Source organism: Ornithodoros turicata, chromosome 4 (genome assembly GCF_037126465.1).
Source record: "Ornithodoros turicata isolate Travis chromosome 4, ASM3712646v1, whole genome shotgun sequence".
Classification (NCBI taxonomy): Eukaryota; Metazoa; Arthropoda; class Arachnida; order Ixodida; family Argasidae; genus Ornithodoros; species Ornithodoros turicata.
Window position 1 is genome coordinate 64335660 of NC_088204.1, and position 24058 is coordinate 64359717.

A 24058-nucleotide genomic window follows, 5' to 3' on the forward strand; every position below is an offset into this window, starting at 1 on the left:
CATTCAAAATGAAGTTGCGAGTATCCATCCAGCTGACACTTTCTATTCCTCCCAGGGTACTGGCAGTCGTTACTACAGAGAAATCTTTGAAAAGCTCCTGAGGTAAAGGCACCTACTTATGATTGGAATATCCTACAAGGAAACCAAGGGAAAACATGTAGCATTTTTTTACGAACAGTGTCATTGTTTCTACAGAGCACTTGAAGACAATGACACAAGTTACGACACCAAGTGCCACATCCTTCTGTACCTGACACAAGTCACAGAAGCAAATGAGTCCTTACTAACAACTGGTAAGGCACTTGCGTCTTCTACTCTTTAACATTGTCCCTACGTTCAATGCATCTTGCATATAAAGGCTTTAATTCAGGGGTCTGGAGCTTCATTGGCAAGTGCAGAAGCTATTCTTTGGACATGTTTGACCATCTCCTCCAAGTTTACACTTCCATTGTTTGATTGTGAACTGGTTCTGCTTTACTATGCATTCATTGTATTAGCAGAAGAGAGAATATCTACTATACTCAGAGACAGCATGAGAGCTGCAGGCAAAGAGATGTAGCTACACCAGTGGAGAATGTAGTCCACACAATGAAAGTGGGACATCGATAAGGTGGTGGGCGCGATGCAGGTGTGAAAGCCGGTCCGCACGTGTTGTTGGCGCGAGTATTTTACAAGTTTGCTTCAGAAGCATGCAAATATGCTCCAAGTATGGCTGTCGATATCCTTGCGCCAGAAAACTCCAAACTCCAAACTCCAAGTATGGCTGTTTTCGCGACATGATTAGTGTGCAAGCAACAGTTTGAAGAATGAATGCGCACTACTTTTCAACTTGGAGATGTCATGCACCTGTCTACGCCAATTCAGGTGCCCTCTGACGGCGAAGCTCACCTGTAGTAGTTGACTTGTCCCTGAGAACGGTTTCCTCTTTACAAGCAGAAATATCTGCTTTGCATAAAATAGCTTGCGGTTTTGTTCTTTGCTTTCACTCTTTCATTGAATGTATCCACTCCTTCATTTAACCAATGACCTGCCTACGCATCTGGGGAATCCCCCTGTCTTAAAGGAGCACAGAAAGCCATCGCAGAGATTTTCTGTTTCTGACACATTAGATGTGGCTTGATTTCGCGACTACTAATAAAAAGAAATCTTTATAGACCTGTTTCTACGGGCCAGGTGGCACGAGCGAACAGCAACATCAGCACCCCAAGATATGCAACGTGCGGTAGTTTAGCAGACGACACCCAAACATTGGCGTGCGCGTTCCCCCTCAACTCGCTCTGCAGAGCAAAACGAGGAAGAAGAGGAGGACAAAAATGTCACCAGTGATGACATTACGGTTCCAAAGGCACACTCTAATCGCGGTCGGCGTTTCCAGCCTTTTTCTCTCTCTCTCTCTCTCTTGTTTCTCTCTGCAGCAGACGTTTCTCTAAACCAGTCAGCGGGCTGTACCGTAGTGATGTCAAAGCGACGCGGGCGGCTAGTTGCGGACATTGCCACCGTTACTCACGGTCACGATTTTTTACAATCAAATTCTGTGGTATATATGCATCTGTAGAACGAATCACTTCGCATGGTGCACCTTAATAGGCAAGATAACTGTTTGATTTAAAAGAAAAGGGGGGAAAGGGGGGTTAGTGACTGAAGTGCTTTCTGTGCTTTAAAACAAACCTCCAGTCACATGTCGGGAGCTGACGACAAGAGAGGTCATCCCTCACGCCCCCTGTCATACTCACAAGCGATTTAGGTTATTCTCTCCCTGGAGATACGAAACATCTGTGTTACTCTGCTTTTTGTTAGGTCAAGTCGGAGTTACTCTTTTTGTTTTGTATTACTTATGGATGTGCCCACTCGCAGTCTTATCCCTATATGTGACAATATTGTCTCGAAGTGGTGCATTTGTGAAGATTCTGCAGTTGGTTGCCACCAATAGCTAGCAAAGTCACAACAGCAACGACATGCTTATTTTTGACATGATGAATGGGGAGTTTCGTCGTCAGGGCCAATGCTCTACACCCCATCGCAAACTACTCTACCACTCTGGTGATCACACAGTCAAAATTTGGCATTCAGCATAAGCTTAGGTTGATGAGGGGTCAGGTATTTTATGATAGCATTATGCAAACATAAGCACATAGCCGTAGTGTGTTTCACTGAAAGAGGTCGAGAAAGCAAATACAACCCATAAGTGTATGACATCGTTTCATGCATTGTAGTCCATGGAGCCGACACACATTCCACATTCCACACATTCCAAACGTTTATTTCATTTTATTTTATTTTTATTATTATTATTATTATTTATTTTTTTATTTTTACTATTGGTTTTTTAAAACTGAACGTTTCCCAGCCACTGTTCATTTTGGCGCCAAACAGCGCCCAGAGACATTTGCAGACGAACAAGAAGTGACGTTTTAGGTGTGCGCGCTTACCCGAAGTTCCCGAAGGTCACCGTACCGAAGCCGGTCCAGTGACCGTCTCCCTCTTTACAACCGCTTACATCGTCGTGGGGAACGGAAAACAATGCGCTTCCTTTCTCCAACATGAGAAGTCATTCCAAAGACGGTCAGGGGGTTAAGAGCTGAGAGCAATGGAGGAGCTCACCCAGCACACGGCCTTCGGTATGCAATCGCTTCGTAATGCGGGATAACACAGACATAGTGTTTTGGTGTGCATGTTTAGTACACAGAGGTTTCAGAACCCCTTTAACAAGTTTTGTTGATCCTATAAGACAGTCTCTAGAAGGCCTGTATATATGCCATCTTGTCTCCAGAAGGCCTTCTGTCACTATGTCATTCTCAGGTTGGAACTGATATTAGCCTTTCGTATCTCTGAAGTACAGCGTGCAACAACATGCTGGAGCAGCATCATAATGACTTCATTATGTGCAGTAGAATGTGTCTAATATTGTCACTGAACATAAAGTCGAAGGCAAGTTGTACACATGTGACTTGCGTGTACCAACAGAAGATGTACCGTATCTGCTCACATAATGAATGCAACGTGCCCCCAACTTGGGTGCCCAAATACTGGTACTTTTTCTTCTGCTCATATTGAAGGCACACAGTCCCGGGAGTGGCATCTCCAATGTTCTGGGATATAATTGTGGTAGTCTAGTGCGCCCTGAGTGTAGAGGGAAAATTTTTTCTGAAGGTACTGAAAGAAGATATTTGAGATGATTACTTTGGCATTGGCGAGGCGTACTGTTCAACCTCCACAATTTACTTGATGTCAACTTTTTTCCTCACGTAATACCATACACCCTCTATGGCACCACGTTTCAGTAAAAAAAAGGGTGCATTAATTATGTGACAAAATACAGCACACTCATGCACAGGTCACACACAAACTAAATATCCACTGGCAGAGCAAGTTACAAGCAAGCTACCACAGCTGATGGTGTCTTTCAAGGCCAGCACTTTTCTTCACAATTTTTGCATGATCAGCAGCCGAATAGACATGTGCACCCATTTGCAGACAAGGAATTCATTTAAAAGCTTGTTTGAATAAGAACCAACCATCTTAATGGTCTCACTTGTAGCCTTTGTGCGACATTTTTTACCCTTAGACGAGAGTCATCCCCCCCCTTTCCTTCTTTACGCTTTTTTCATGTGGCTGAAGAGGATGCTCAGGCAGTGCTGAGCCAGTTTCCGGGGTGGTTGCTCGACTGTTCAGCATTCTCTGCTAAGAAGATGGCCACATCCTTACTTTCAGCTTCTCAACAGCAGGCGCCATCACGATTTCGTCGCTCGGAAACTCCACAACCGGTTTATGAATTGGACGGCACTGTTTCACAGAAGATGTTCACTGTCCTCAGCTGTGGTGCGATGTTTCTCCTTAGTACCTATTTCACGTTGACTTTACACAAGTTTCTATGGGGACTTGGAACCCAAGTTTCAACTGTAGCTTACTTCACATGCATGGTGTCCACACAAAACTATGGACAAAATCTTATAAAATGGGTAAATTACTTTCCTTTTTTTTTTCATAAATGGGGAAGGCTTCTAGGTCAAGTGGGCCACCTTGTGCCCGCACTAGCAACCTCCAGGGGGATTGTCCTAATTAATTTCACTAAATAAATGTGCTGATTCCACGCTGTTTTCAGAAGAAGAATCAAGCCAGTGTACCGTGAAGAAATGTTAAACAAGAAATGTCAGATTCGAAGTGAATTTTTGTGTTGCTTCATCAGAAGCGGGCTCTTCTCCCTTGCCTTTAAATACAAGAAGGGGAAAAAGCAGTAGCTCCCGGAATCTGCCATGTTTTCAGGGGCCACATATCAAAAAGGGGCTGTAAACAGGCCGAAAAGCATTTCACAAATAACGGCACCCCACGAAAGAACGCAACCCTCACAAGAACACATAATTCCTAAATATATGTTTCATTCGGCTCGTGCCAGCTCAGCTTTCAAAGAGTAGTAACCAGCATACCTCTCCACACAGCGCATACGTTGCATGGCTACGTAGCATTTTGCCATCCAATCGGGGGCCCGAGCTCCGAACATGACGTTTCAAATTACCAACCAATAAACAGGCTTCATTATCTGCCGTGAGGTGGAGCATTCCATTTGTTTGTGTGGAACCACATTTTGCGCTCCGTGGATCCGAAATTCAGCGTCGTGACATCTCCAGCATCTTCAGCTGGTGCAAACGTCAACAATTGGGTTGGTATCATATGACGCGATTCGAACCTCGGTACTTCCCAGTCACGAGGTGACATGGCCAGCGCACTAACCTGATGTGCGGAGCTGAAAAGTGAAAGAGTGCAGTGAATATTTCATCCGTATGCAAGAGCCTTTTGGTTTTGAGTGCTAGTAATTACAAGGAGCTTTCACTGCCTGAGTTACAATAATATAACGCAGAGAAATGTGCACCTTGTATACCTGTTTATGGCCCCTTCAACCTTCCCCAGAAGGACTGGAAGTAATGGTAGTTGGGATCTCATATACAGGGTGTCCCAGCTAAATGCGAACAGATTTTTTAGAAATATACATATCACTTTTTTCGAGATGAAGTCAGTTGCAATATAGCATATGCTGAAGGGCACTCCTTTCAGAGGGCACCAGCAAACTCCTGAGGCACTGTCCTAACTATCTTTTTAATTATGAAAGCTACCAAGTTGTCCGAATATCAGTGCCCCTCACATGTCAGAGCATGTGAGGGGGCACTGTGCTCCTTTACCCTCTCACTTTGGGAGTGAAGAGAAGACGCGTCTCTGGAGATGTACAATGAACAAAATAAAGAAGAAAAAATAAAACTGTGTTCTTCATGATTTTTTGTGAACGATCTATCGAATGTATTCTTGTTCTGAAAACGGCTATGGTATCAGGTGACCGAAGGGACCAGATGTTCTCATTGGGACAACTTTGTAGCTTTTATAATTAAAAAGTTAATTATTGAAAGTTAATTTTGGACATTGCATCAGGAGTTTGCTGCTGCCCTCTTAAATGGACAGTCCGGGAAAACCGGAAGTTGATTTTTTCCAACTGCCACTGAGGCTTACATGCTGGGTGGAAAATTTCAGCTCACAAAATGGCGTGGTTTTCGAGATATCGAATAAAAAATACTCCTCTGAAGACATCCGGTTTCGTTTTTCTCCCTCGCATACTCCTTACCCCAAGGATCCTCTATGTACGTCAGCCGTCACGTGAGCATGACGTCCCCAATGGACAAAGTGGAGCGGAGGACTGCGTTGTGCTGGGAATGCAGAGAGGTGTTCTTGTCTATGAGTGTACTGAACAGAAGGCTACGTCGTGATACCTGTGTTTACATTGACGCTACTCTGCATTTTAGTCTACATAACGCGTGATTGCTACTCAAAAACATCATAATGGACAAATGCTAGCACGCAACAATCAACTATCGCGCAAACAGGCATGCGCAAGTCACGTGCGGCATTGCTCTTATGCACGTCACGCGAGAGCTCGCTGCGGCCTTTACTCAGGACCAACTGCGGCATAGAAAAAAGTCGATTATAAATCGTGCGATACGATTTGTTCTGAAATATTTTGCACAGTTGTTGTGAGGAGTGTTAGAAATTATAAGGCGGTGTTTCCCAGACCTATGTTTTCGACTGGACTGTCACTTTAAGGAGTGCCCTCTTAAGTGTATATATTTTAAAGAAATCTGTTCGCATTTAGCTGGGACACCCTGTATATACACCACAATGCCACTTAGGATAGGTGAGGACCACCGGTTATCTAAGCCCACCAAACCTGCAAAAGAATTTTTATTTTTTTATTTTGGCATTGAAAGTCGCTGATTGAAAGCAGAGAGCCGTTTCGAGTCCTTGGTTTTTGTTTGTAGCAAAATACAACACCCCTGACCAGACGCTGAATATTGCCACTTTCTCCGTCCTGCGGCACTGGACTGCGGCAGCTCTTCATCACAAGTTTGCGGATGAACGTTTCGTGTCTGCTGTTCGACAGTACTGCCTCTATGTCATTGGACAGTCGCAAAAGAGTGAGTATAAGATATTTTGCTCTGTGTCCTACCTTCATCTAGTCTTCATATAGGGTATGTGGATGAAAGATAACTAGCAGTCCAGTTTACCTCAAGTTTCCAAACAAAAAGTTGGGACCTTCAGCTCAAGGCCTTACACATTACATTTTCAGAACCTACACAGCCAGAAGATTCTGAATCCGAAAGGGCGGTGCGTACTTTAAAACTCTTTTGCGTTGTCACGTAGTTCCCTCTTAACAGATTTGTATGTGTAAAACAAGTGTAGCGGAAAACTTGATGTCTTTGCAAGTTTTTGTTTGCTCCTTACAGTCTCTGGTCGAAGCCTTGCATGTGTTGGACACGTTGTGTCTTCTAGAAAATTCTACGCTGCAGGAAGTTATGCCTACAATTCAAAGACTTGTGGACTCTCTATATCCATCCAGTGTTGCTGTGGACACAGCCCTTCTGCAGTTCTTGCTTCATCATGGTGAGCCTAACCTCATCTTGCTAATGTCTCCTGCATTCTGTTGTAGAGTGTTAGTGGAGATGAGGCAATTCTAGCTGAGGTAATAAATGTGCCTACTGTGCAATTTAATGTCAAATCAGTAAAAGAATATTACATTCTAGAATGCAAGTGAAATGTGTGTCAGAACCATAAATGCCAACAATTCCTTGGCGATACAAGAATGAACATTTCTTTTTTCTACAACTACATTTGTGTCTGAGAAACCTAGAGCTTTATTATTGCACCAGGGCCCCAATCGTGAACTTGCACATCGTGAGCGTTATCGTAATTTCTTGTGTTTTCGTTTTTTAAGTTGGCGTGCAACAAACATCTTGTTAGAGCATGTGAAAACCATTTTGGTATGCCAGGACTTTAAATAAATGTTGCGATTGGCCTTTGCGCCAGAGCTCATAGAGCATCACAGTTGAAATGATGCATTTAATGCTTGCTGCGGAATAGAAACAATTTAAAGGTGTGAGCCCTGGTGACTTGGATGAACTACTATAGGGTGCAGTGCAAGCATGTGATCGCCACACAACATATAACCAAATACTCGAATCAACTTTGTCCACCATTTTGCATGGTGCCGGTACATTCAATGCTGAAAGTTGAAAGAGCAAAGTTGGGAGGAATGTCTTCTATGGTCTGTTGGATTTGTGTGCTCCACAAGCAGCTCACCACTACTCCTGACTTTAACTGATACTCATGCACCTAGGTGTTATCACCAGTAGCAATGCCAGTGATGCTCACATGAAAGTTTGTGGGCCTCACTGCCTGTGGAGTAGTGTCTAGCCGATTATTAGAGTTCATTAGAAAGGCAAGTAACTATGTAGAATCAAATCTGCATGTTAATGCATATTTTACTGAATATTTTACCCTTGTAGTGTGTACATTGTCTTAAAAAGCTGTCTTGGTGTTTATGAAATACACTCCTCTGCTGGCTGATATTCACAGAAAGAGGGTGTTCAAAATTTTTATCTTTTGTGGCTTATACTATACACAGGTGGAATGGACCAGGGTAGGCTGGACGACATGATAGCGAAGTTTTTGGAAGAAGTTGTCGCAGAGTCATTCCGCGATGATGCAGATGCGGTACAGGTCACTACTTTTGTCCAAGAAAACCTGGCACAGCTGTGCTATGATTGTGGTGGTGTCCTCGAAAAATACTTTCCTGCACTGTTCAAGGTGAGCTAGGGATCAGTTGTGGCTCTGGAGTGGCATCCATTAATTCTTACGGATATCCTGAACACTACATTTTTACCACTCAGTTAATTTTTTTGCCTTGTAAGAGATGTAAAATGCATTCTCAAACCAAAATTATAATAGCTTATTGAGGATGTTAAACTGTTGTACAATGTGATCAAGTAGAGAAGGACACAACTTTTTTTTTCTTTAAATGCCACCATGGCATTTATGACTGTGTTGAATGGACCCCTTTCACAACAGCTTAAGTGCATGGCCTTGAGGCACCGGAGAGGGTTATCTCGATTAGATGGCGCAGTATGGGGATGGCTGAAGTGGATACCAGTGGGGGAGACCGCATGAGTGGCGTGAGCTCACCGGCCCGGAATCCGGACCGGTTTTGGTCCTTTGTGCTACTCACGTGGATTTGTTTTGACGCGCTTCTAGTGTGGTTCGCTGGAGAGCCGCTGGGATCAGATGCGTGTGTGAAAAATGTCCATTGACCTAGTCTATTGCAATAAGTGTTCCTTTTAACAGAGTGTCTACCAACCTTGAAAATGGGGACTAATCAGGGAATTTTGATGTTACTGGAAAAGTCAGGGGGTTGTCAGGGAATTTGCCAGAGAAACAGATGAACTCAGGGAAAATCTCAGACAAGCGCCGTCATGAATTGTGAGTGCTCATGTGTGGCTGAGCAGCCACACCGCAGCAACATTGCTGCGAGCAGCAGTTTGCTAACACAACAAGCTCAGAGGCAGAAAAGTAGGGCAGTCTTCCTGATTTCTCGATAAATGGTCCGTTTTATAAAGGATCTGTATCAAAACGTAGCAGCAGGCACAAGTTCCCTTTTGCTTTGGTCAGGGAATTCGCTCGAAATGTCTGTGAAAACCTGGAAAAGTCGGGGAATTCGAAGGCAACAGTTTAGTAGACACCCTGTTTAAAGCCTCTCTGCAGTACCACAGGATTTCATCTCAGTGTTTGTTTATCTTTATGTCCATTGACAGGGATTCAACTTTTATACGTGAAATATTCTGCGAACATAAATCTCAATCACAGTCTCAAACTTTAGCACATGTTCCCATGAAAATCCTTAATAATGGTGCACAAATGAACTGACACAATGACAATTAACAATTCAAAAGTGATTCGTAAAATATACAGACGTTAGGACTAAAAATGTCCACACGCAGAAAACATTTCATGTAAGAAACCGCCATCTGTGACAAAGGAGAGAAGCACTGGCAAAATCTGGAACAAAAAAAGAGCACAGCTGTGGAGAGATTGTGCAGGAACACATGTTGGGATAGAGGACATTAACTTAATGCAATCAAACATACCGTGAATGCACTTACTATATAAGAACCATATACAGTCAAACCTCGCTTTACGAACACCCTTCGTTTCTAAGAAAATCGTTCGTAAATCGAGGTATTCATAAATCGAGGTCCGAGGTGTGCAGTGCACAAATACCTCACAAAACCATGGGAAATTGATTTGAATAAGTTTTATTTTTGAAAATACTGCGTAATTGTGCTTTGCACCATACTTTCTGCAGGGTCTATCATGTTTAGAAGAGATGACACAAGTCTGACACTTGACTCATCCACCGGGTCCTCAAAGTACCGTATCGCGCGCGGATGAAACTGTTTCCAACGGCAAATATCACGCTTGTCACCGGCTGTCAGGACTGAACGCCTTCTCTTGGAACAGCAAGATGTTTCCATCTCGGAGACCTAGTCCAAACTCGCAACCGTTCGGCTGTAAACGCCCGAATTATTCTTCCAGGAAATGGTGAATCATGTTTGTGGAACGTAGTCGCGTTGGCACATTGTATGTTTGACCTCTGTTGCATGTACTGAGAAACTTTCATTATCCTCCGGTCCATTGGCCTGTCCTCTGTACGTTCATAACGCTCGTTCGTATATCGAGGTCAGAATGGCTCGGCTACTTTGGGTCCGTTCCCTAATAATCCGTTCATAGTTCGGATATCGAGGGTTCGTAAAACGAGGTCAAAATGCACGGAAAAAGTTTGGTTCCCTGTGGAGCCGTTCGTAAGTTGAGGGAATTCGTATATCGAGGGTTCATAAAACGAGGTCCGACTGTATCACGCTTGAGTCTACTAACATGCAAAGATGTACAATGCAACGACTCCAGTAAGCAGTGATAGTCATAGTAAACTGATCAACCAATGTAGCTGATGCAATGTATCCTAACAAGGCACTGTTGTGCACACTCAGTTTTATCACTACTAATTGTCTTCAAAAGAGAATTCCAACAGACAGAGGCAAATTCCAGTTTCACATGTACAAAGGTATATAATAGAGTCAAACAAAACACTGAGGGTTTTGAAAGCTGCAGTTATTCGCGATATAATACCAAGCATACAATAACTTGCACTAAGAATAGAACTGATGTGTGAGAACTGATGTTCTGAGGCTGGAACAACAAGATGTGTCTATCAAATTTCAGCGAATAATCCATATATACATCCACGTCCCTAGTACGGTCAACTTGCTCAATAACTCAATGGTTAAAAACACACATTTTGAGTGAAAGGCAACAGTTTTCAAGTTAATGTTATTTGTACCTTCTTTCGAAGGGTGATACGTAACATGGTATTAGCATTGCGCCAATCATATACGGTAGTGATGTCATCCTGTAGAAGGGAACAATCAGAAATATTCTCAACCTAATCAAATAACTTGTCATCCACATACTGCAAGATTCTACAGGGTGAGTTTTTTTTAGCCGCTACAGAATTTTTATGAAAAAAAGGTATGAGAGCAGCATGCAGTTTCGGCTCATTTGCATATCAAAATTCGGGGATGGATATTTTAACGCACATGCGTGATTCAAGATTTTTTAAACGTGAAATAGCTTGCAACTAGGATAGTCTCTCAATCTGCTATCTCACATTTGCCCGAAACCCCCCTAATTAAAATTAATTAACGAATCTTAGGCAATCATTCATGTTGTAGTTGCACACTTTGTTCGAGAGGATGTCCACCTGGCTGTAGAACTCAACTGCAAAAACGACATCTATGCTGCTCTCATAGTTTTTTTTAATTAAAATTCTGTAAAGACTAAAAAAATACCCTGCAGAATGCTAAATGGAACTGCAAGGGTTTGATACAGCCGTTAAAAAGAAATGGTCCGAGAGTTGAACCTTGAGGCACACCAGACAGAGATAGTAAGTAAGGGGTCCCAAGGATTCTACTTATGCGAATGGAGTTATTTCAATTCCTTAGGTAGAACACGAAAAGTGACAATTTTTGCAACAATAAGTGATGGTTTACACCTTTGAGAGGCGGCCTAAAAGCCTTTGAGAGGTTGAAGTAAACTGCATCAACTTGACTAGACTTTTTTAATCTAAATGTTAGCACTTTCTGTATTCCATTCAGTGGACATTATTCCAGGGACAAAGTGACCACTGGTCTATGTATTTTCTACGTTTTGATGTTACATGAACCATTACAAAGGCTTATGCCAATCATGGGTGCACAAAAATGAAGATTGAGGGAAAAAATCACCTTCACCAACTCATTTTTCAACATTTATTTTTCCTTGCTGTCATTGATTGAAGTGCCCTTTTGCATGCACAGTTCATGTCATCCTGAAACATTGAACCAGTTGACTCTTCTGGTCATCTGCACATTTGTCTCCAGCTACGACATCATGAGTTTAGGAGCTTTCATGACACCACATTTATTAAAACTGCGAGAAAAGAGTGCTGGAGAAATGTTCAGCGCATATTTAGCAACTATCAAGACATTGGCAATATAATGATAGGCGAGAAAAATGAAAGAAAAAAATGTGAGCATCAAAGCCACGTACACATGCCATGCTTCCCCCTTAATAACCTGTTTGCTAGACCTTCTGTTGGCTAGTGCTGCCAAGATGTTGTTCAGAGCATTTTGTGTCACAGCCTGATGTGTGTATGCTGTAATATGACATGTTACAACATTACCCATGGCATACTACGGGATCGCAGGTCTTCGCTTGGCATCCTCGACACTTCACGGCAGCTTTCAGCGAAATCCTGCCTGCCGTCATGTCTTCAAAGACATCTGTAGAGGTAATAAGCCTGTATTATTACTGATAGCATTTCAGTGGCAAATTACTATAAATGGTGAACAACAGAGTTAGTGCTTTAAAAAAAAAGGAACAAATAAATGGAACAAAGCAACATACATTTTTAGCATGTTTATTGCCTCAGCCACCACTGGAACTGCAGTGATGAACACTGGATGCTTGTGCTAGCACTTGCCTACTACCTTATAATCACAACCTGGTTACATAAAACATTGCTAGTATCTGATATTTGAGGAAACCCATGGAACAGGTTCTATACAAGATTCTGTGTCATCTGGGAAGTTTTCGAGGCTCTACTACATTCACCCGTTACGTTTGAGAAAAAGCGAAAGTGGAGTACACAGCTGCAAAAATAAAGGCAACAGGACACTCATCAATAATGAGTAGTATGGTAATCACTGACTTGATGAATATATCCCGTGGTGATCCAGGCCCCGGGATTGCGTGCGAGCTTTACCCAGAGACTACAGTCACTATTTAACCATAGACTTTATTTGCTGCCATATTCTGGCTGTTCTCTGTCCTTACAGGTGTTCTATTGTCTGGTTGACCTGCCATGCACGGTAGCTACAATGTTAGTCGACAGCAAGGACCCTTCTGTTCCGGAGTCCGTCCATGCAAGGATAGTAGCCGACACTCATGCTCCCATGGTGAAGTTTGTGCTCAGAAATACCAGCGGCATTGGAGACACCTTTGCTGGGTTTGTCGCATTTCTATGAAATTGTAACGACATAACGTAATTGTTACTGTCTTCTTCAGTGCTGCAAGATTCCACGGAGTGATATCTGGGCTCTCGTCCCATCCTCGTGTGGTGCAGTGTTCGACCCATGTGCTCTCTCTCCTCACGTGAGCCTGTATTTTGCTCTTCGGAATTTGTTGCTATGGCAGTTACTATGTATTACCATATCTATTTGCATAATTACCATGCTTCCATAAAGAAAAAAATAGTGCAGTAGAAAGATGTATGTTAGTTATGGAAGGGCAACGGGCGCTCACTCTGTGCTGTTGGTGAAAGCCACAGTGAAGTAATGACGAAAAAAGCTGCCGAAGCTGTCTGGCTGCACAGAACGTACTATGTGCTTATAACTAGAGCCTGAAGTTTTAGGGTTTAACCTGATTCTTCCTCAGATTTGCACCCTGAATTGAAGGTTGCCTCTTTAGGGTGAAACCCGATTTTTACCCGGCAAATTGCCCTCTCTGAGACATCTGTAGGAATGCACACAAACATGTTTCGCTGCAAATGCAGTTGCATCACCGTTTGTACCAAACCAGTACAGTTACTTTGAGTGACCCGATTTCTCCGCGAATTTAGAATACTGGAAGTTTTTTCACCTGAATTCGCATGAATTTAGAGCACATGTTTATTTACCCGAATTTTATCCCCCGAGTTTGGAAAAAAATATTTCCCGAAAACTTCAGGCTCTACTTATAACTCAAACGTCAATATCAAGGTGAGAGCGTCACAAACTGAAAACTTGATTGCAAAACCAGGCAGGCTGACAGGGCTTTGCACTGCAGTGTTTACTTGGTCAGGCTCTCCCTCGACGGGAGGACATCACGTTCTACGTGACTTTCTGATATCACCCACTCGAACAATGTCAGTTACTTGGTGTTTCCTGGCCTTCTCAGCAGAAACTTTTACAGGCGTATCACACAAAGCCTTAACTTCAATTAACAGAATTTAATGCGTTTAATGAGTTTAATGCGTTCAGTATAGATAAATTAGCCAGCAGCCTTTTCCTAGTATTCGTAGGGTTCTTCGTTTTCAGGTTTTATGATGTTTCAAATTCGAGGGGGGAAACTTGAGTGCTATTTACACACGAGAATTCAGATGAAACGAAAGGCATACGAAACAAGCCACTGCTGTCATAGTTGGATGAGAAACAAGAATCTTTATATTTCCGCTCGGAACTGGGACAGTGAATGACCGTGGTATTCAAGCACGGGAGCCCGAACTCCACAAAAGCTTTTCTTTGACTCCTGCAGGAGGGGGTTATAAAAGGAGGACAAATAGGTTGTCACAAATATCTCTCTTTGCTGATATTATGATTCACTTTTCCGACGGTTTACCTAGAACGACAAGATGAAGGACCACAAGGATTTCGGGTAGATACCGGGTTTTACCCAAATTCTCGTAAACTTGTTTGGGGAACTATCGTGAAAAATCAGGTTTAACCCGAAAACGAAGAACCCTAAGTATTCGGTACTTAATTATGGTGTCATGGTAGACCAGCCGGTCTCTCAATTGGATGTTCTCTCTAAAGCAATTAGAGTCTCATGTGATCCAACATCATTACTTTCATCGGAAGATGTGAAACAGTGTGTCGTACAGACGAGATACACATGCAGAATGACGAATATACATTTCTGTAGCATGATGTAGGTCATGGTTGTCTCACGATGTAAAACGACAAATTATCATAATAATACAGGCCGCCTATGTTCAGTAACATAGCTGTTCTTTGCATTAATTGAAGTTGCTTTGACAGTCCTTTCCATTTTTATACTATCATCATGGAATTCTGATAAAAGGAAAAAAAAGAGAGAGATCGAGAGAAAAACTCCTTACAGGCTGCTACTTAGCTCACGAATATAAATACCTTAGTATACTCAGGCGTTACTGCCAGACGTGCATCTCGTTAAGGCCCCCTTTGTTAGCAAAGATTTAACAAAAAATTTGTAACAAGTTAATGTTTAGCTCAGATTTTGTGTGTTGATACTATGAGCAATGCAACTGTAGATTTCGATATGTATTACAATTCATGCCAACACAAACATTCTCTTTTCTTCTATAGCTGCTTCTTCTCGACATTCCTGGAGTATGCAGACGCGGAGCTTGCATCACGATTGGTGCCTCCTATGTTGGAGAGGCTGACCATTTCCTATGGTTCCACAAACTATGCAGAGAAACTGCGCAAGTACGTGGGCTTTTCTTAACGTAAATATGGTAGTACCAGAATTTAGCTTCAGGTTTTGGCTACGACTACATGGTTAGGTTCTGCCTCGTGGTGTGTCCTGCAATGATTGCACAACTGATGGCCAGCACCCTGGACTGTACCAGCACCCCGAAATGGGTGTTGTACTCGCAGCCACAGCGACAACAAACAGCAGATGAACATTTGTTAACACCATGGTGGCAAGCCACCATCCAACCTCTTGTACCCTTAAATGTCACATTTTTAAGGAGATGCTCTCCTGTACAAACATGAATTACTAGTGAGGGCATATCAGACTGACACATCAATGTTGTTGCACAGCTGACTGTTGTACATCAACAATGTTCCATTTCTATGGATCCGAGTCAGCGAAATAAGGGTGTAACGCATGCCCCTTCCAAGACCATGGCTGTTTTGTCCCTGACCAGTAGGCGGCGGCCACAACGATATGTTTGCGCTCTCCCATCAACTGTGGCTATCCTTGCAGCTGTCAATGCACATCCATTGTGAATGTGTACAGCAACATTCGCTACACTAATTCGTTCTGTACCATCAAGGCACCAACTTTTCCGCGAAAATGTGCGGAATTTAGGATGTATCGCAGAATTTGGGGTTTTGTATGGAATTTCACAGAACTACGTATCTTCACTGAGGAATAGAGCTTTGGTGCTGAAGATGGATGTACCTACGGCTCATAATGCCCTTTCCCGCACCACCTAACTGAGAGGAAAATAAATGTGTACCACGCATCTCATGTTGGTAACACTGGTTAAACTCATAACCATCCTGTCTTTACTACTACTGTTTTGCTCCCATCGGCGATATCCCATCTAATGCATTCCTCATGGTGAAGCATTTGATGGCTAAACGTTCCCCTTTGAGGAAACAAGTACGGTACTTGTTGCAAACGTTAGTACGGTACTGAGGAATTCTACGAAAGTGCCCCAATTGTTTTGCTGCTGTTACAGTGTTGACTATGTTATGATAGTGTTAAGACAGCACAAAGTACCACGTGACGCTTAGCTACAAGTGTATTTTGGATTTGTAGACACTTTACTTCTATGTCATGCAAGTCAAAAAAGATTTTGTATTCGTATACCTCCCTCAGCCCAGGTGCGCAAGCACTTGCGGCGTAAAATTGCAGAATTTCTGATTCCCCGTTGCAGAATTTGAGGTTTTCCACAGCAGAAAAAAATGGGGCCTTAAGCATCGTCCCGTGCTCAGGCAGCAAAGCGGGCACACGGGGACAGTTTTCTAAGTCACTTTCGAATAAGGACTCCGGGGGTAAGGTCGTTGTTTGCCTTGGCTGAAAATTCAGACTGCTCAATAATGCGGACCAATCCCATGGCTTCTATAGCAGTCCGAAGAATAGGCCAGCGATTCACATACCTCAGTAAATTTTGTGGGGACTCCATCGTGCTATTCTTTCTTTGAAGTGAACTAGATAGCTGTTGGAAATATTTTGTATCATTGTACGCAGGGCACTGGCTGATGTGGTGCCTCCTCTGTTCAAGAAGTTCCCTGAAATTACCTTCCTGCTAACGAATGAGCTGGTGGACTATCTGAGTCACACTGTGAATCGCAATGCTGCACCGGAATTCTTCGCAAACCTGGTTCGTGTCATTTTTTTACGTCTTCTACCAAATGTCAACCCCTCAAAATGAAGAGAAAGGAAGAGCGGTTCACATTAGCTGTTGAGGAAGTGCATTAAGCACAAGATACTGACCCTCACAGGGGCATCAGAAGGTGGGAGCACCCCTGAGTTTTTGCTCTGAGGGGGCTCTGTTTGACACCCCTGAACTTTCACTCTGAGGACCCCACCATCCCACCTTTCATTCGTAAATTTCCAGCTCTGCTACCGCAGAATGACACCATGAAAATGAACACCAGTTTAAAAAGTAGAAAACGAAACTTACCCGAATAGGTGCTACAGTCAAACTCCTTTATAGCGAACACCTTTTTAACGAAAATACCACTACAGCAAATTTTTTTTGCGGTCCGCTGGAGCCCTATAGGTCCAGTAATGGACATCCTTTTTAACGAAAATACCTTTACTGCAAATTTTCTTTGCTGTCCCCTGAGTTTCGTTGTAAAGAAGTTTGACTGTATCCCCCTCTCTGTTATTCTACGTGATACTGTATGTGCCGATGTGCTGAGCAAAGAGTAGTGGCACACCATTCAGTAGCCTTGCTGTGACGGTACAAGAGATGCAGATTTGCGCTCCAGCAAAGTACGCGCCTTGTTTTTGATCAATGCAGGGAAGCATTCGTGGCTAGAAAGGGAAGCGTTCATCGTACGGCGAGGAGTCTGTAAGGGGGGACGGTCACAGCTGTTCCAGTCGATTTCGAACTACAGTCGGACCTCGTTTTATGAACCCTCGATATACGAATTCCCTCAACTTACGAACGGCTCCACAGGGAACCGAAGCTTTTTCCGTGTATTTTGACCTCGTTTTACGAACCCTCGATATCCGAACTATGAACGGATTATTAGGGAACGGACCCAAAGTAGCCAAGCCATTCTGACCTCGATATACGAACGGGAGTTGTGAACGTACAGAGGACAGGCCAATGGACCAGAGGATAATGAAAGTTCCTCAGTACATGCTGCCAAGGTCAAACGTACAATGTGGCAACGTCGCTACGTTCCACAAACATGGACATCTCCGAGATGGAAAGAAACATCTTGCCGTTCCAAGAGAAGGCGTTCAGTCCTGACAGCCGGTGACAAGCATGATATTTGCCGTTGGAAACCGTCTCATCCGCGCGCTATAAGGTACTTTGAGGACCGGGTGGATGAGTCAAGTGTCAGACTTCTGTCACCTCTTCTAAACAGGATAGACCCTGCAGAAAGTATGGTGCAAAGCACAATTACGCAGTATTTTCAAAAATAAAACTTATTCAAATCAATCTCCCGTGTTTTTGTGAGGTATTTGTGCACTGGACTCCTCGGACCTCGATTTACAAATCCCTCGATTTACGAACGATTTTCTGAGAAACGAAGGGTGTTCGTAAAGCGAGGTTTGACTGTATAGTGTCATTTTATTCCTCCTGGACCACTGGCCACGATTTCAAAAATCCCATACAAATTAGTGACGTAGTTTGACTGTTATTCCGCGGGATACACGATGGATGTTGAGAGCACCGTGAAACCCGCGTATCACGATATCGGCGGTTATCGCTAATTTGATCGCCATGTGAGGGATATCGCTGCAGGAGGGCTGGCCTTGGTCAGCGCCATCCTACGGAAGTCGTGCGCTGCGCTTTATCCCGCGAGCACCGGTAACGATGGATGCTACGAAAGAGAGTGGAAGTACCAATATTTTATTGAAAATAGCTTCGATTGCTTTTGGTTGCCATTGTGGATATGCACAACGTCACGTTCAACCGTGCCATGATGCGCGATGTAATGAGCTTCACAAAAAAATTCTTGAGAACGTCGACAGGATGAAACGTGCTTACATATGTGTCTTCAGCTTTTTTGTATGCACGATTTCGGATCATCTTGAGCTTTGTACCCGCGCTGTCAACTCCTACAGGCCGTACTTTTACATGATGGACGTCACCCTTGTTCCACAGTGTTCCCTGAAGTTTCAGGGTTTTACACGATTCTTCCCCGAATTTGCACCCTGGATTGAATGTTGCCTCTTTAGGGTGAAACCCGATTTTTACCAGGCAAATTGCCCTCTCTGGGATGTCTGTAGGAATGCACCAACTTACTTGTTTGGCAGAAAAATGTACGTAGTTACATCACCGTTTGTACCAAATCGCTACAGTTAGTTTGAATAACTGAGCCCAATTTCTCCCCGATTTTAGCGTAATGGAAGTTTTTTCACCCGAATTCGCATGAATTTAGTGTACATGTTTATTTACCCGATTTTTACCCCCCGAATTTAGAAAAAAAAAAAATTTCCCGAAAACTTCAGGCTCTAATGATCCTCGATGATACGTAACTCAACATCCAAGTCTATCACTTTCCATTTCTTCGGCTGGCACGCCATCGTTGACAGAGGTATTGGTAATGTGTCGAAGCAGGAAGCGGCAGTAGGTCACCTGCTGACCATCTCCAAAGGAAATCTTGAATTTCTCTGAACCACTTCCGTACCGAAAACGTGCGAGGATACATTGTACATCCTCCAGATGTTCCACTCCCACAGTGTCCTACAGTCTGCGGAAGGGTGCAACGTCGGAGAACATGCTGCCAAAGTTTGTCCACAAGCGTGAGGGCATCAGATATTCGATGCCTTTCCTCTGTGATCGTCGTGCTCTTGCTCCTCTGCTTAGGGAGTGGCATCTCACCGCCGGAACGCCTGCGGCTGCAGAAGCAGCGCGGGTCTTTAGCACTCGTTTATGTAATTTAATGTAATATCTAAGCACTTTTGGAATGAAGAAATTAGCTGGATAGATTGTCGGCCGATGCTGAACATAGTGGAATCGGTTTCATAGATGGGTTTCCGGATGCGACCATCCCTGTAAGCAGTTTGCTGGTGCGTTTGATGACTCCTGTGGCATATCGTCCGCCTTTGCCTGAGCCATGGCTGGAACACTTGACAGAGCCAGAGACAAAGCATTGTGCTTTTGACAAGAACAAAAAAAAAGGCAACATATGCCACATGTGTGTTACCGCACTGAATAAAACCGTCAACAAATATATTTCAGTTTGCGCTGCTGTGACCTCTAAGGTTAAGTTGGGTTGGGTTCGGTTCGGTTACAGCTCCCCCCTCCCCCCTTCGGCCTTGAAGGTCTTCCGATGCACTTGTACTCTCAGCTTGGGCACCCAGGTACTGGGATTTTTCCTGTGCATTTCTCTACTCTGACCCTAGCAGTACCACTGGTACTTACGCACACCAGAGGCCCCTGCGGCATAGAATGAGCATCATTTTTCTTTCCTAATTGACGCACAGTCCTCTGTATTGATACATCTTGGGGATCAAAGATCCAAGCAAAATACAGTATTTTAGCAGAAGTAATGGTGCATGGTAGTAGGAAGTGCGACGGTCTAGCATGTCATGGAACTTTGCTAATAAGGAGTGAAAAATGCAATAATAATAACATTGCTACATCGTACATCACTTATGCTCGGATAATACCGACAGTAGAGGCAAGGGCAGGTTATGCATATTTCTCTGTTGGCAACCTACAAATGTCAGCCAGAGCAAGCCAGATCCGAGTGCTTAGTTCATTGTGTGTCCCTTGTAAGAGTCTGGTGAGGATTGTGAACACAAAAATACTCAGTGAGTTATTAGAGAGTGTCCCATTCTGCTTTATAGGTGTGGGCAATAGGCGAGTTTGCATCGCCCAGTGAAACGCCACTCTTCAATCCCAGTGCTGTAGCTGACTACTTTGAAGTACTAGAATGTGTTACATTTGAGCTTCTTGGCTCTGCATCTATGATTCAGCAGCTACGGCCATCCAGACTTTTGTGTGTGCTCATCACCAGCCTGGCTAAGGTAATGAATTTTGTTTGCCACTGCAGTGACTGCTATCAACAGAGACCTCATAGCAGCTGTCACAGTCCTGCAGTTTCCATATTTAACGTTCAGTTGCTTGCAAGATTACTTAGTGTTCAATATCGTGAAGCCCACAGGCAACATGCGACAGGAATCTGCGACCTGTGTCCTCCTGCTTGTGTTAAAGGGGCACTAAGATGCAAAAACAAGTTCACTTCAAATTACGCTACACGCTACGTTAATTTCGTGCTTGTTATCATAATTCAAAAGTTTGATTCTGTTACGGAGCTACAATCGAAATTATAGCAGACTCTTTCGTGCTTCGGTGCTAAGTTGTGAATAGACCCTGAAGTTTTCGGGTTTTATATTCTTCCAAATTCGGGGCGTAGAAATCTGGTCAATAAATTGATGTCGAAAATTCATGCAAATTCGGGCAGAAAAATTACCTAAGTTCGGGGAGAAATCGGGCATTATTGTAGAATAAACGTTACTGTACTGTTTATCCAGAGTGCCAGAAGTAAGGGGCAGTCGCATATTTTGTGAGAAACTAGTATGTCGATGCCTTGAGGTGCCTAGCCTAAGTGCAGTTTTGCAGGTAGAAATCGGGTTTAACCCTAAATAGGTAAACCTCAATTCGGGGTGCAAATTCGGGGAAAAATCGGCTTTAACCCTAAAACATCAGGATCTAGTTGTGAACGTCGTTTCCGCTCGTGCATCGGTGTTTTTAGTCCATGCTGCGCTTGCCACGTCGTGGAGCAGCCCCAGCGAAAAACATAGTGCGCGTTGCGAAGCAAACTGACACCGCTGTCCGAAGGACGTGAAGATAAATGTTGTCAGTGGAACATTCGCGAGAACTGTTCTGGGCTACAATTCAGTGAATCGTTATTGAAGAATGCAGCAATGCGCATCTCGCCGCGCATATACCGAACGCTACGATCGGACCCGTTCCAAATCCACACGGCCACGATAGGTATGCGCGCGCTTCTCTTGCTGTCTCATTGGATGCCGTCAATCTTTGCCTCCAGGAGATACCATTCGTTGCCGCCAAAGACTGCGCTGCTTTCATTGCGTTTTTCTTCTAAACGGTAGTGCTGTGTGAACTAATTTTGCTTGCATTATACTAATTGAAACACTGACTTTCATTTGAGAGCAAGTTGCTTTTGCATTTTAGTGCCCCTTTAAGCAGTGGCACATTTTTCGCAACAGTTGGCAGTACGATCTCAGGACCTGCTGCCACGTGCTATGCTGTGCCTGGCCAAAAGTGGACAGGCGTGTGGAGACTCTCAGTCACAACACCATCTTATTCTTGCCCAGAGGGTAAGGGAGCTCTCAACCCTCCTTCAAACATCCGGGTAAGTGCTCTCCACTGACATATTCTGCAGAGGTAGTGCCAAGGACTGTACTTACTCGCATAGTCAACATGCTCTTGTAGTGAACGCACCCTACAGACTGGAGCACCCAGATGTTGGAACTCTTTTTTTTGTGTGTGTGTATGTGTGTCATACTTACAGTTTCTAGCAACACGAATGGCAACAACTTAGACTGTTTAATTGGTGGATAAAGAGGTGTGTTAATTACTCTAGTAAATATGGTAGAACTGCACGAAGGCTTGTATTTTGAGGGTAGACCCAACTTGATGGTGAAAAGTAGCGCACTAGTAGAGTCTGTAGAGTGCTGTTAGCGCTGTTAGAGCCAGAGTATGTAGATAAGTCTTTTGACTCCAAGACTAATCTGTGGACATTTAAAATGGTTGTTCACATAGAAGTATTTTACGAGCTGTTGCGAAGATAAACCGAGTTGTCCATAACATCAGGCTTCAGACGTATCTAATGTTGCTGCATTGTGTGTCCTGTTTTTGGAGTTCTTGGTGCTTCCTGTCCCTGCTTCCCCCAAGAGGGGAGCATAGCTTAGCAAATCCATTCATGATGGCCATCATGGACATCATGCACCATTGCATCATGGAGAATGATATGATGTTATGATGAAACAAAACTATCTGTCTTTGGAAAGAAAACACAAAATTATGATAGACCATTTCCTGTATCAGTGGCAGTCGAGACATTAGGATGGCCTGTGTCTGCCTTGGACGCGCCAGGTCATCTCGGAATCAGTCGGGCTGCTCATGGCCATAGGTCGGCACTTTTCGAGAAATTCGTTCAACACCACATCACCAGATCGTGGCACCAGATTATCGGATGAGATGTGGGCCTTATACATGGCCTATCACATCACATCACATATCAACATCATAACCTATCATTCGACTACAACTCTTTGCCTGAGAAAAATTGGGCAACTTCAGCAATTCACTTCAACTTCAAAACCCATCATTTGTCTTTGACTGTAGCGTTACATCACACCACAGCCCGTCACTCAGCATCACATCATCCTCCATGAGGTGATGGCGATCACGAGTGAATTTGCAAAGCTATGCCCAGGACTGTGCACAGGACTCTGGTACTATCTCTTTTCAAGTCATGCTTTTCTACTGATACTTTCGAAATTTTTTTCAGGGCTGCCTCTGCAATACTGTCGCCTCCAACGGAAGACGAACTGGAAAGGTATGAAAGTGAAGCATTTGAGCATGTAAAACATGATGTAGGCATTCTGCAAGAACTGGGATGACTCAAAATGACAGCTGCCTCTCTAACCGGTAAACAGAGTTGTGGGGATCCTCTCTGTGACTTTCACTGCAACAGCTCCTCGTTTGAGCTTGCAAAGCCTGTTGCACATGACGTTATTCATGTGCACACGGGTGTATTGTGGAAGCGTACAGGGCTGTTCTTTGCAGTATACGGTGCAGGCAGAATGAGACTATTATTGAAGTATATTTCATATAAAGTTGATGCACGAAAACTGTAAATCATGTGCAAGTGAGTATGTTAGAAACTCTCACGCAACGAACTTTTTTATTTGTCTAATTGTGTTGTGTGTCTTGTGTTTTGTTGCCTCCTCGACTTCAGGACAGTACGCTCTAAAGAAGCATAACCTCAGTGTTGCTTAAAATAGCACAGAAGTCATTTCTTACATCCTTCCTTTCTATAAAACTGTAAACTCGGTCAGTAAAATGCACAAGTGGAGTAGCTCACCCCACAAAGTCATAATTATCGCAGAAACTGAATTTAAAGTATGCCACAAAAAGCGACCGTACTCACCGGTGGTGGAGAGCAGTAAGAGCCTGTGACCTCGTGCTGACGCTGCACCGTCCACACTCTCTGATCGGTTCAGAGTATCGTCTGCTAGTCAGCCGTTCAGGTCTCTGAAGAAGCATTGCACGCGGAGAAACTCTCGCGGGACGAAACGAAATCCTCCATGCCCACGGTCACCCTTTCAATTCCTAATCCCCCCCCCCCCCCCCGAGGACAAAGGTTTACCGACTACAAAAGGAGAAAGCCCCCACACAAAAAGAACACAGTCAGGCGCTGACCGCGCAGACGTTATGCCGCCGTCGGTCGTCTTT

At 43.7% G+C, this 24058-nt stretch overlaps 1 protein-coding gene across 2 annotated transcripts in view; it reads left to right on the plus strand.

The window, feature by feature from the left end:
* The window catches only part of LOC135391683 (AP-5 complex subunit zeta-1-like), a 34915-nt gene that overhangs the window by 7166 nt on the left and 3691 nt on the right, over positions 1-24058 (plus strand). For both annotated transcript variants that reach the window (XM_064622022.1, XM_064622023.1), the window contains exons 3-17: positions 56-102; positions 196-293; positions 3619-3819; positions 6300-6455; positions 6608-6645; positions 6765-6921; positions 7943-8124; positions 12113-12196; positions 12744-12913; positions 12973-13059; positions 15009-15131; positions 16630-16762; positions 20419-20598; positions 21805-21950; positions 23112-23159. In XM_064622022.1, the coding sequence (XP_064478092.1) occupies positions 56-102; positions 196-293; positions 3619-3819; positions 6300-6455; positions 6608-6645; positions 6765-6921; positions 7943-8124; positions 12113-12196; positions 12744-12913; positions 12973-13059; positions 15009-15131; positions 16630-16762; positions 20419-20598; positions 21805-21950; positions 23112-23159 (1850 nt within the window). The remainder of the gene's footprint in view (positions 1-55; positions 103-195; positions 294-3618; positions 3820-6299; positions 6456-6607; positions 6646-6764; positions 6922-7942; positions 8125-12112; positions 12197-12743; positions 12914-12972; positions 13060-15008; positions 15132-16629; positions 16763-20418; positions 20599-21804; positions 21951-23111; positions 23160-24058) is intronic.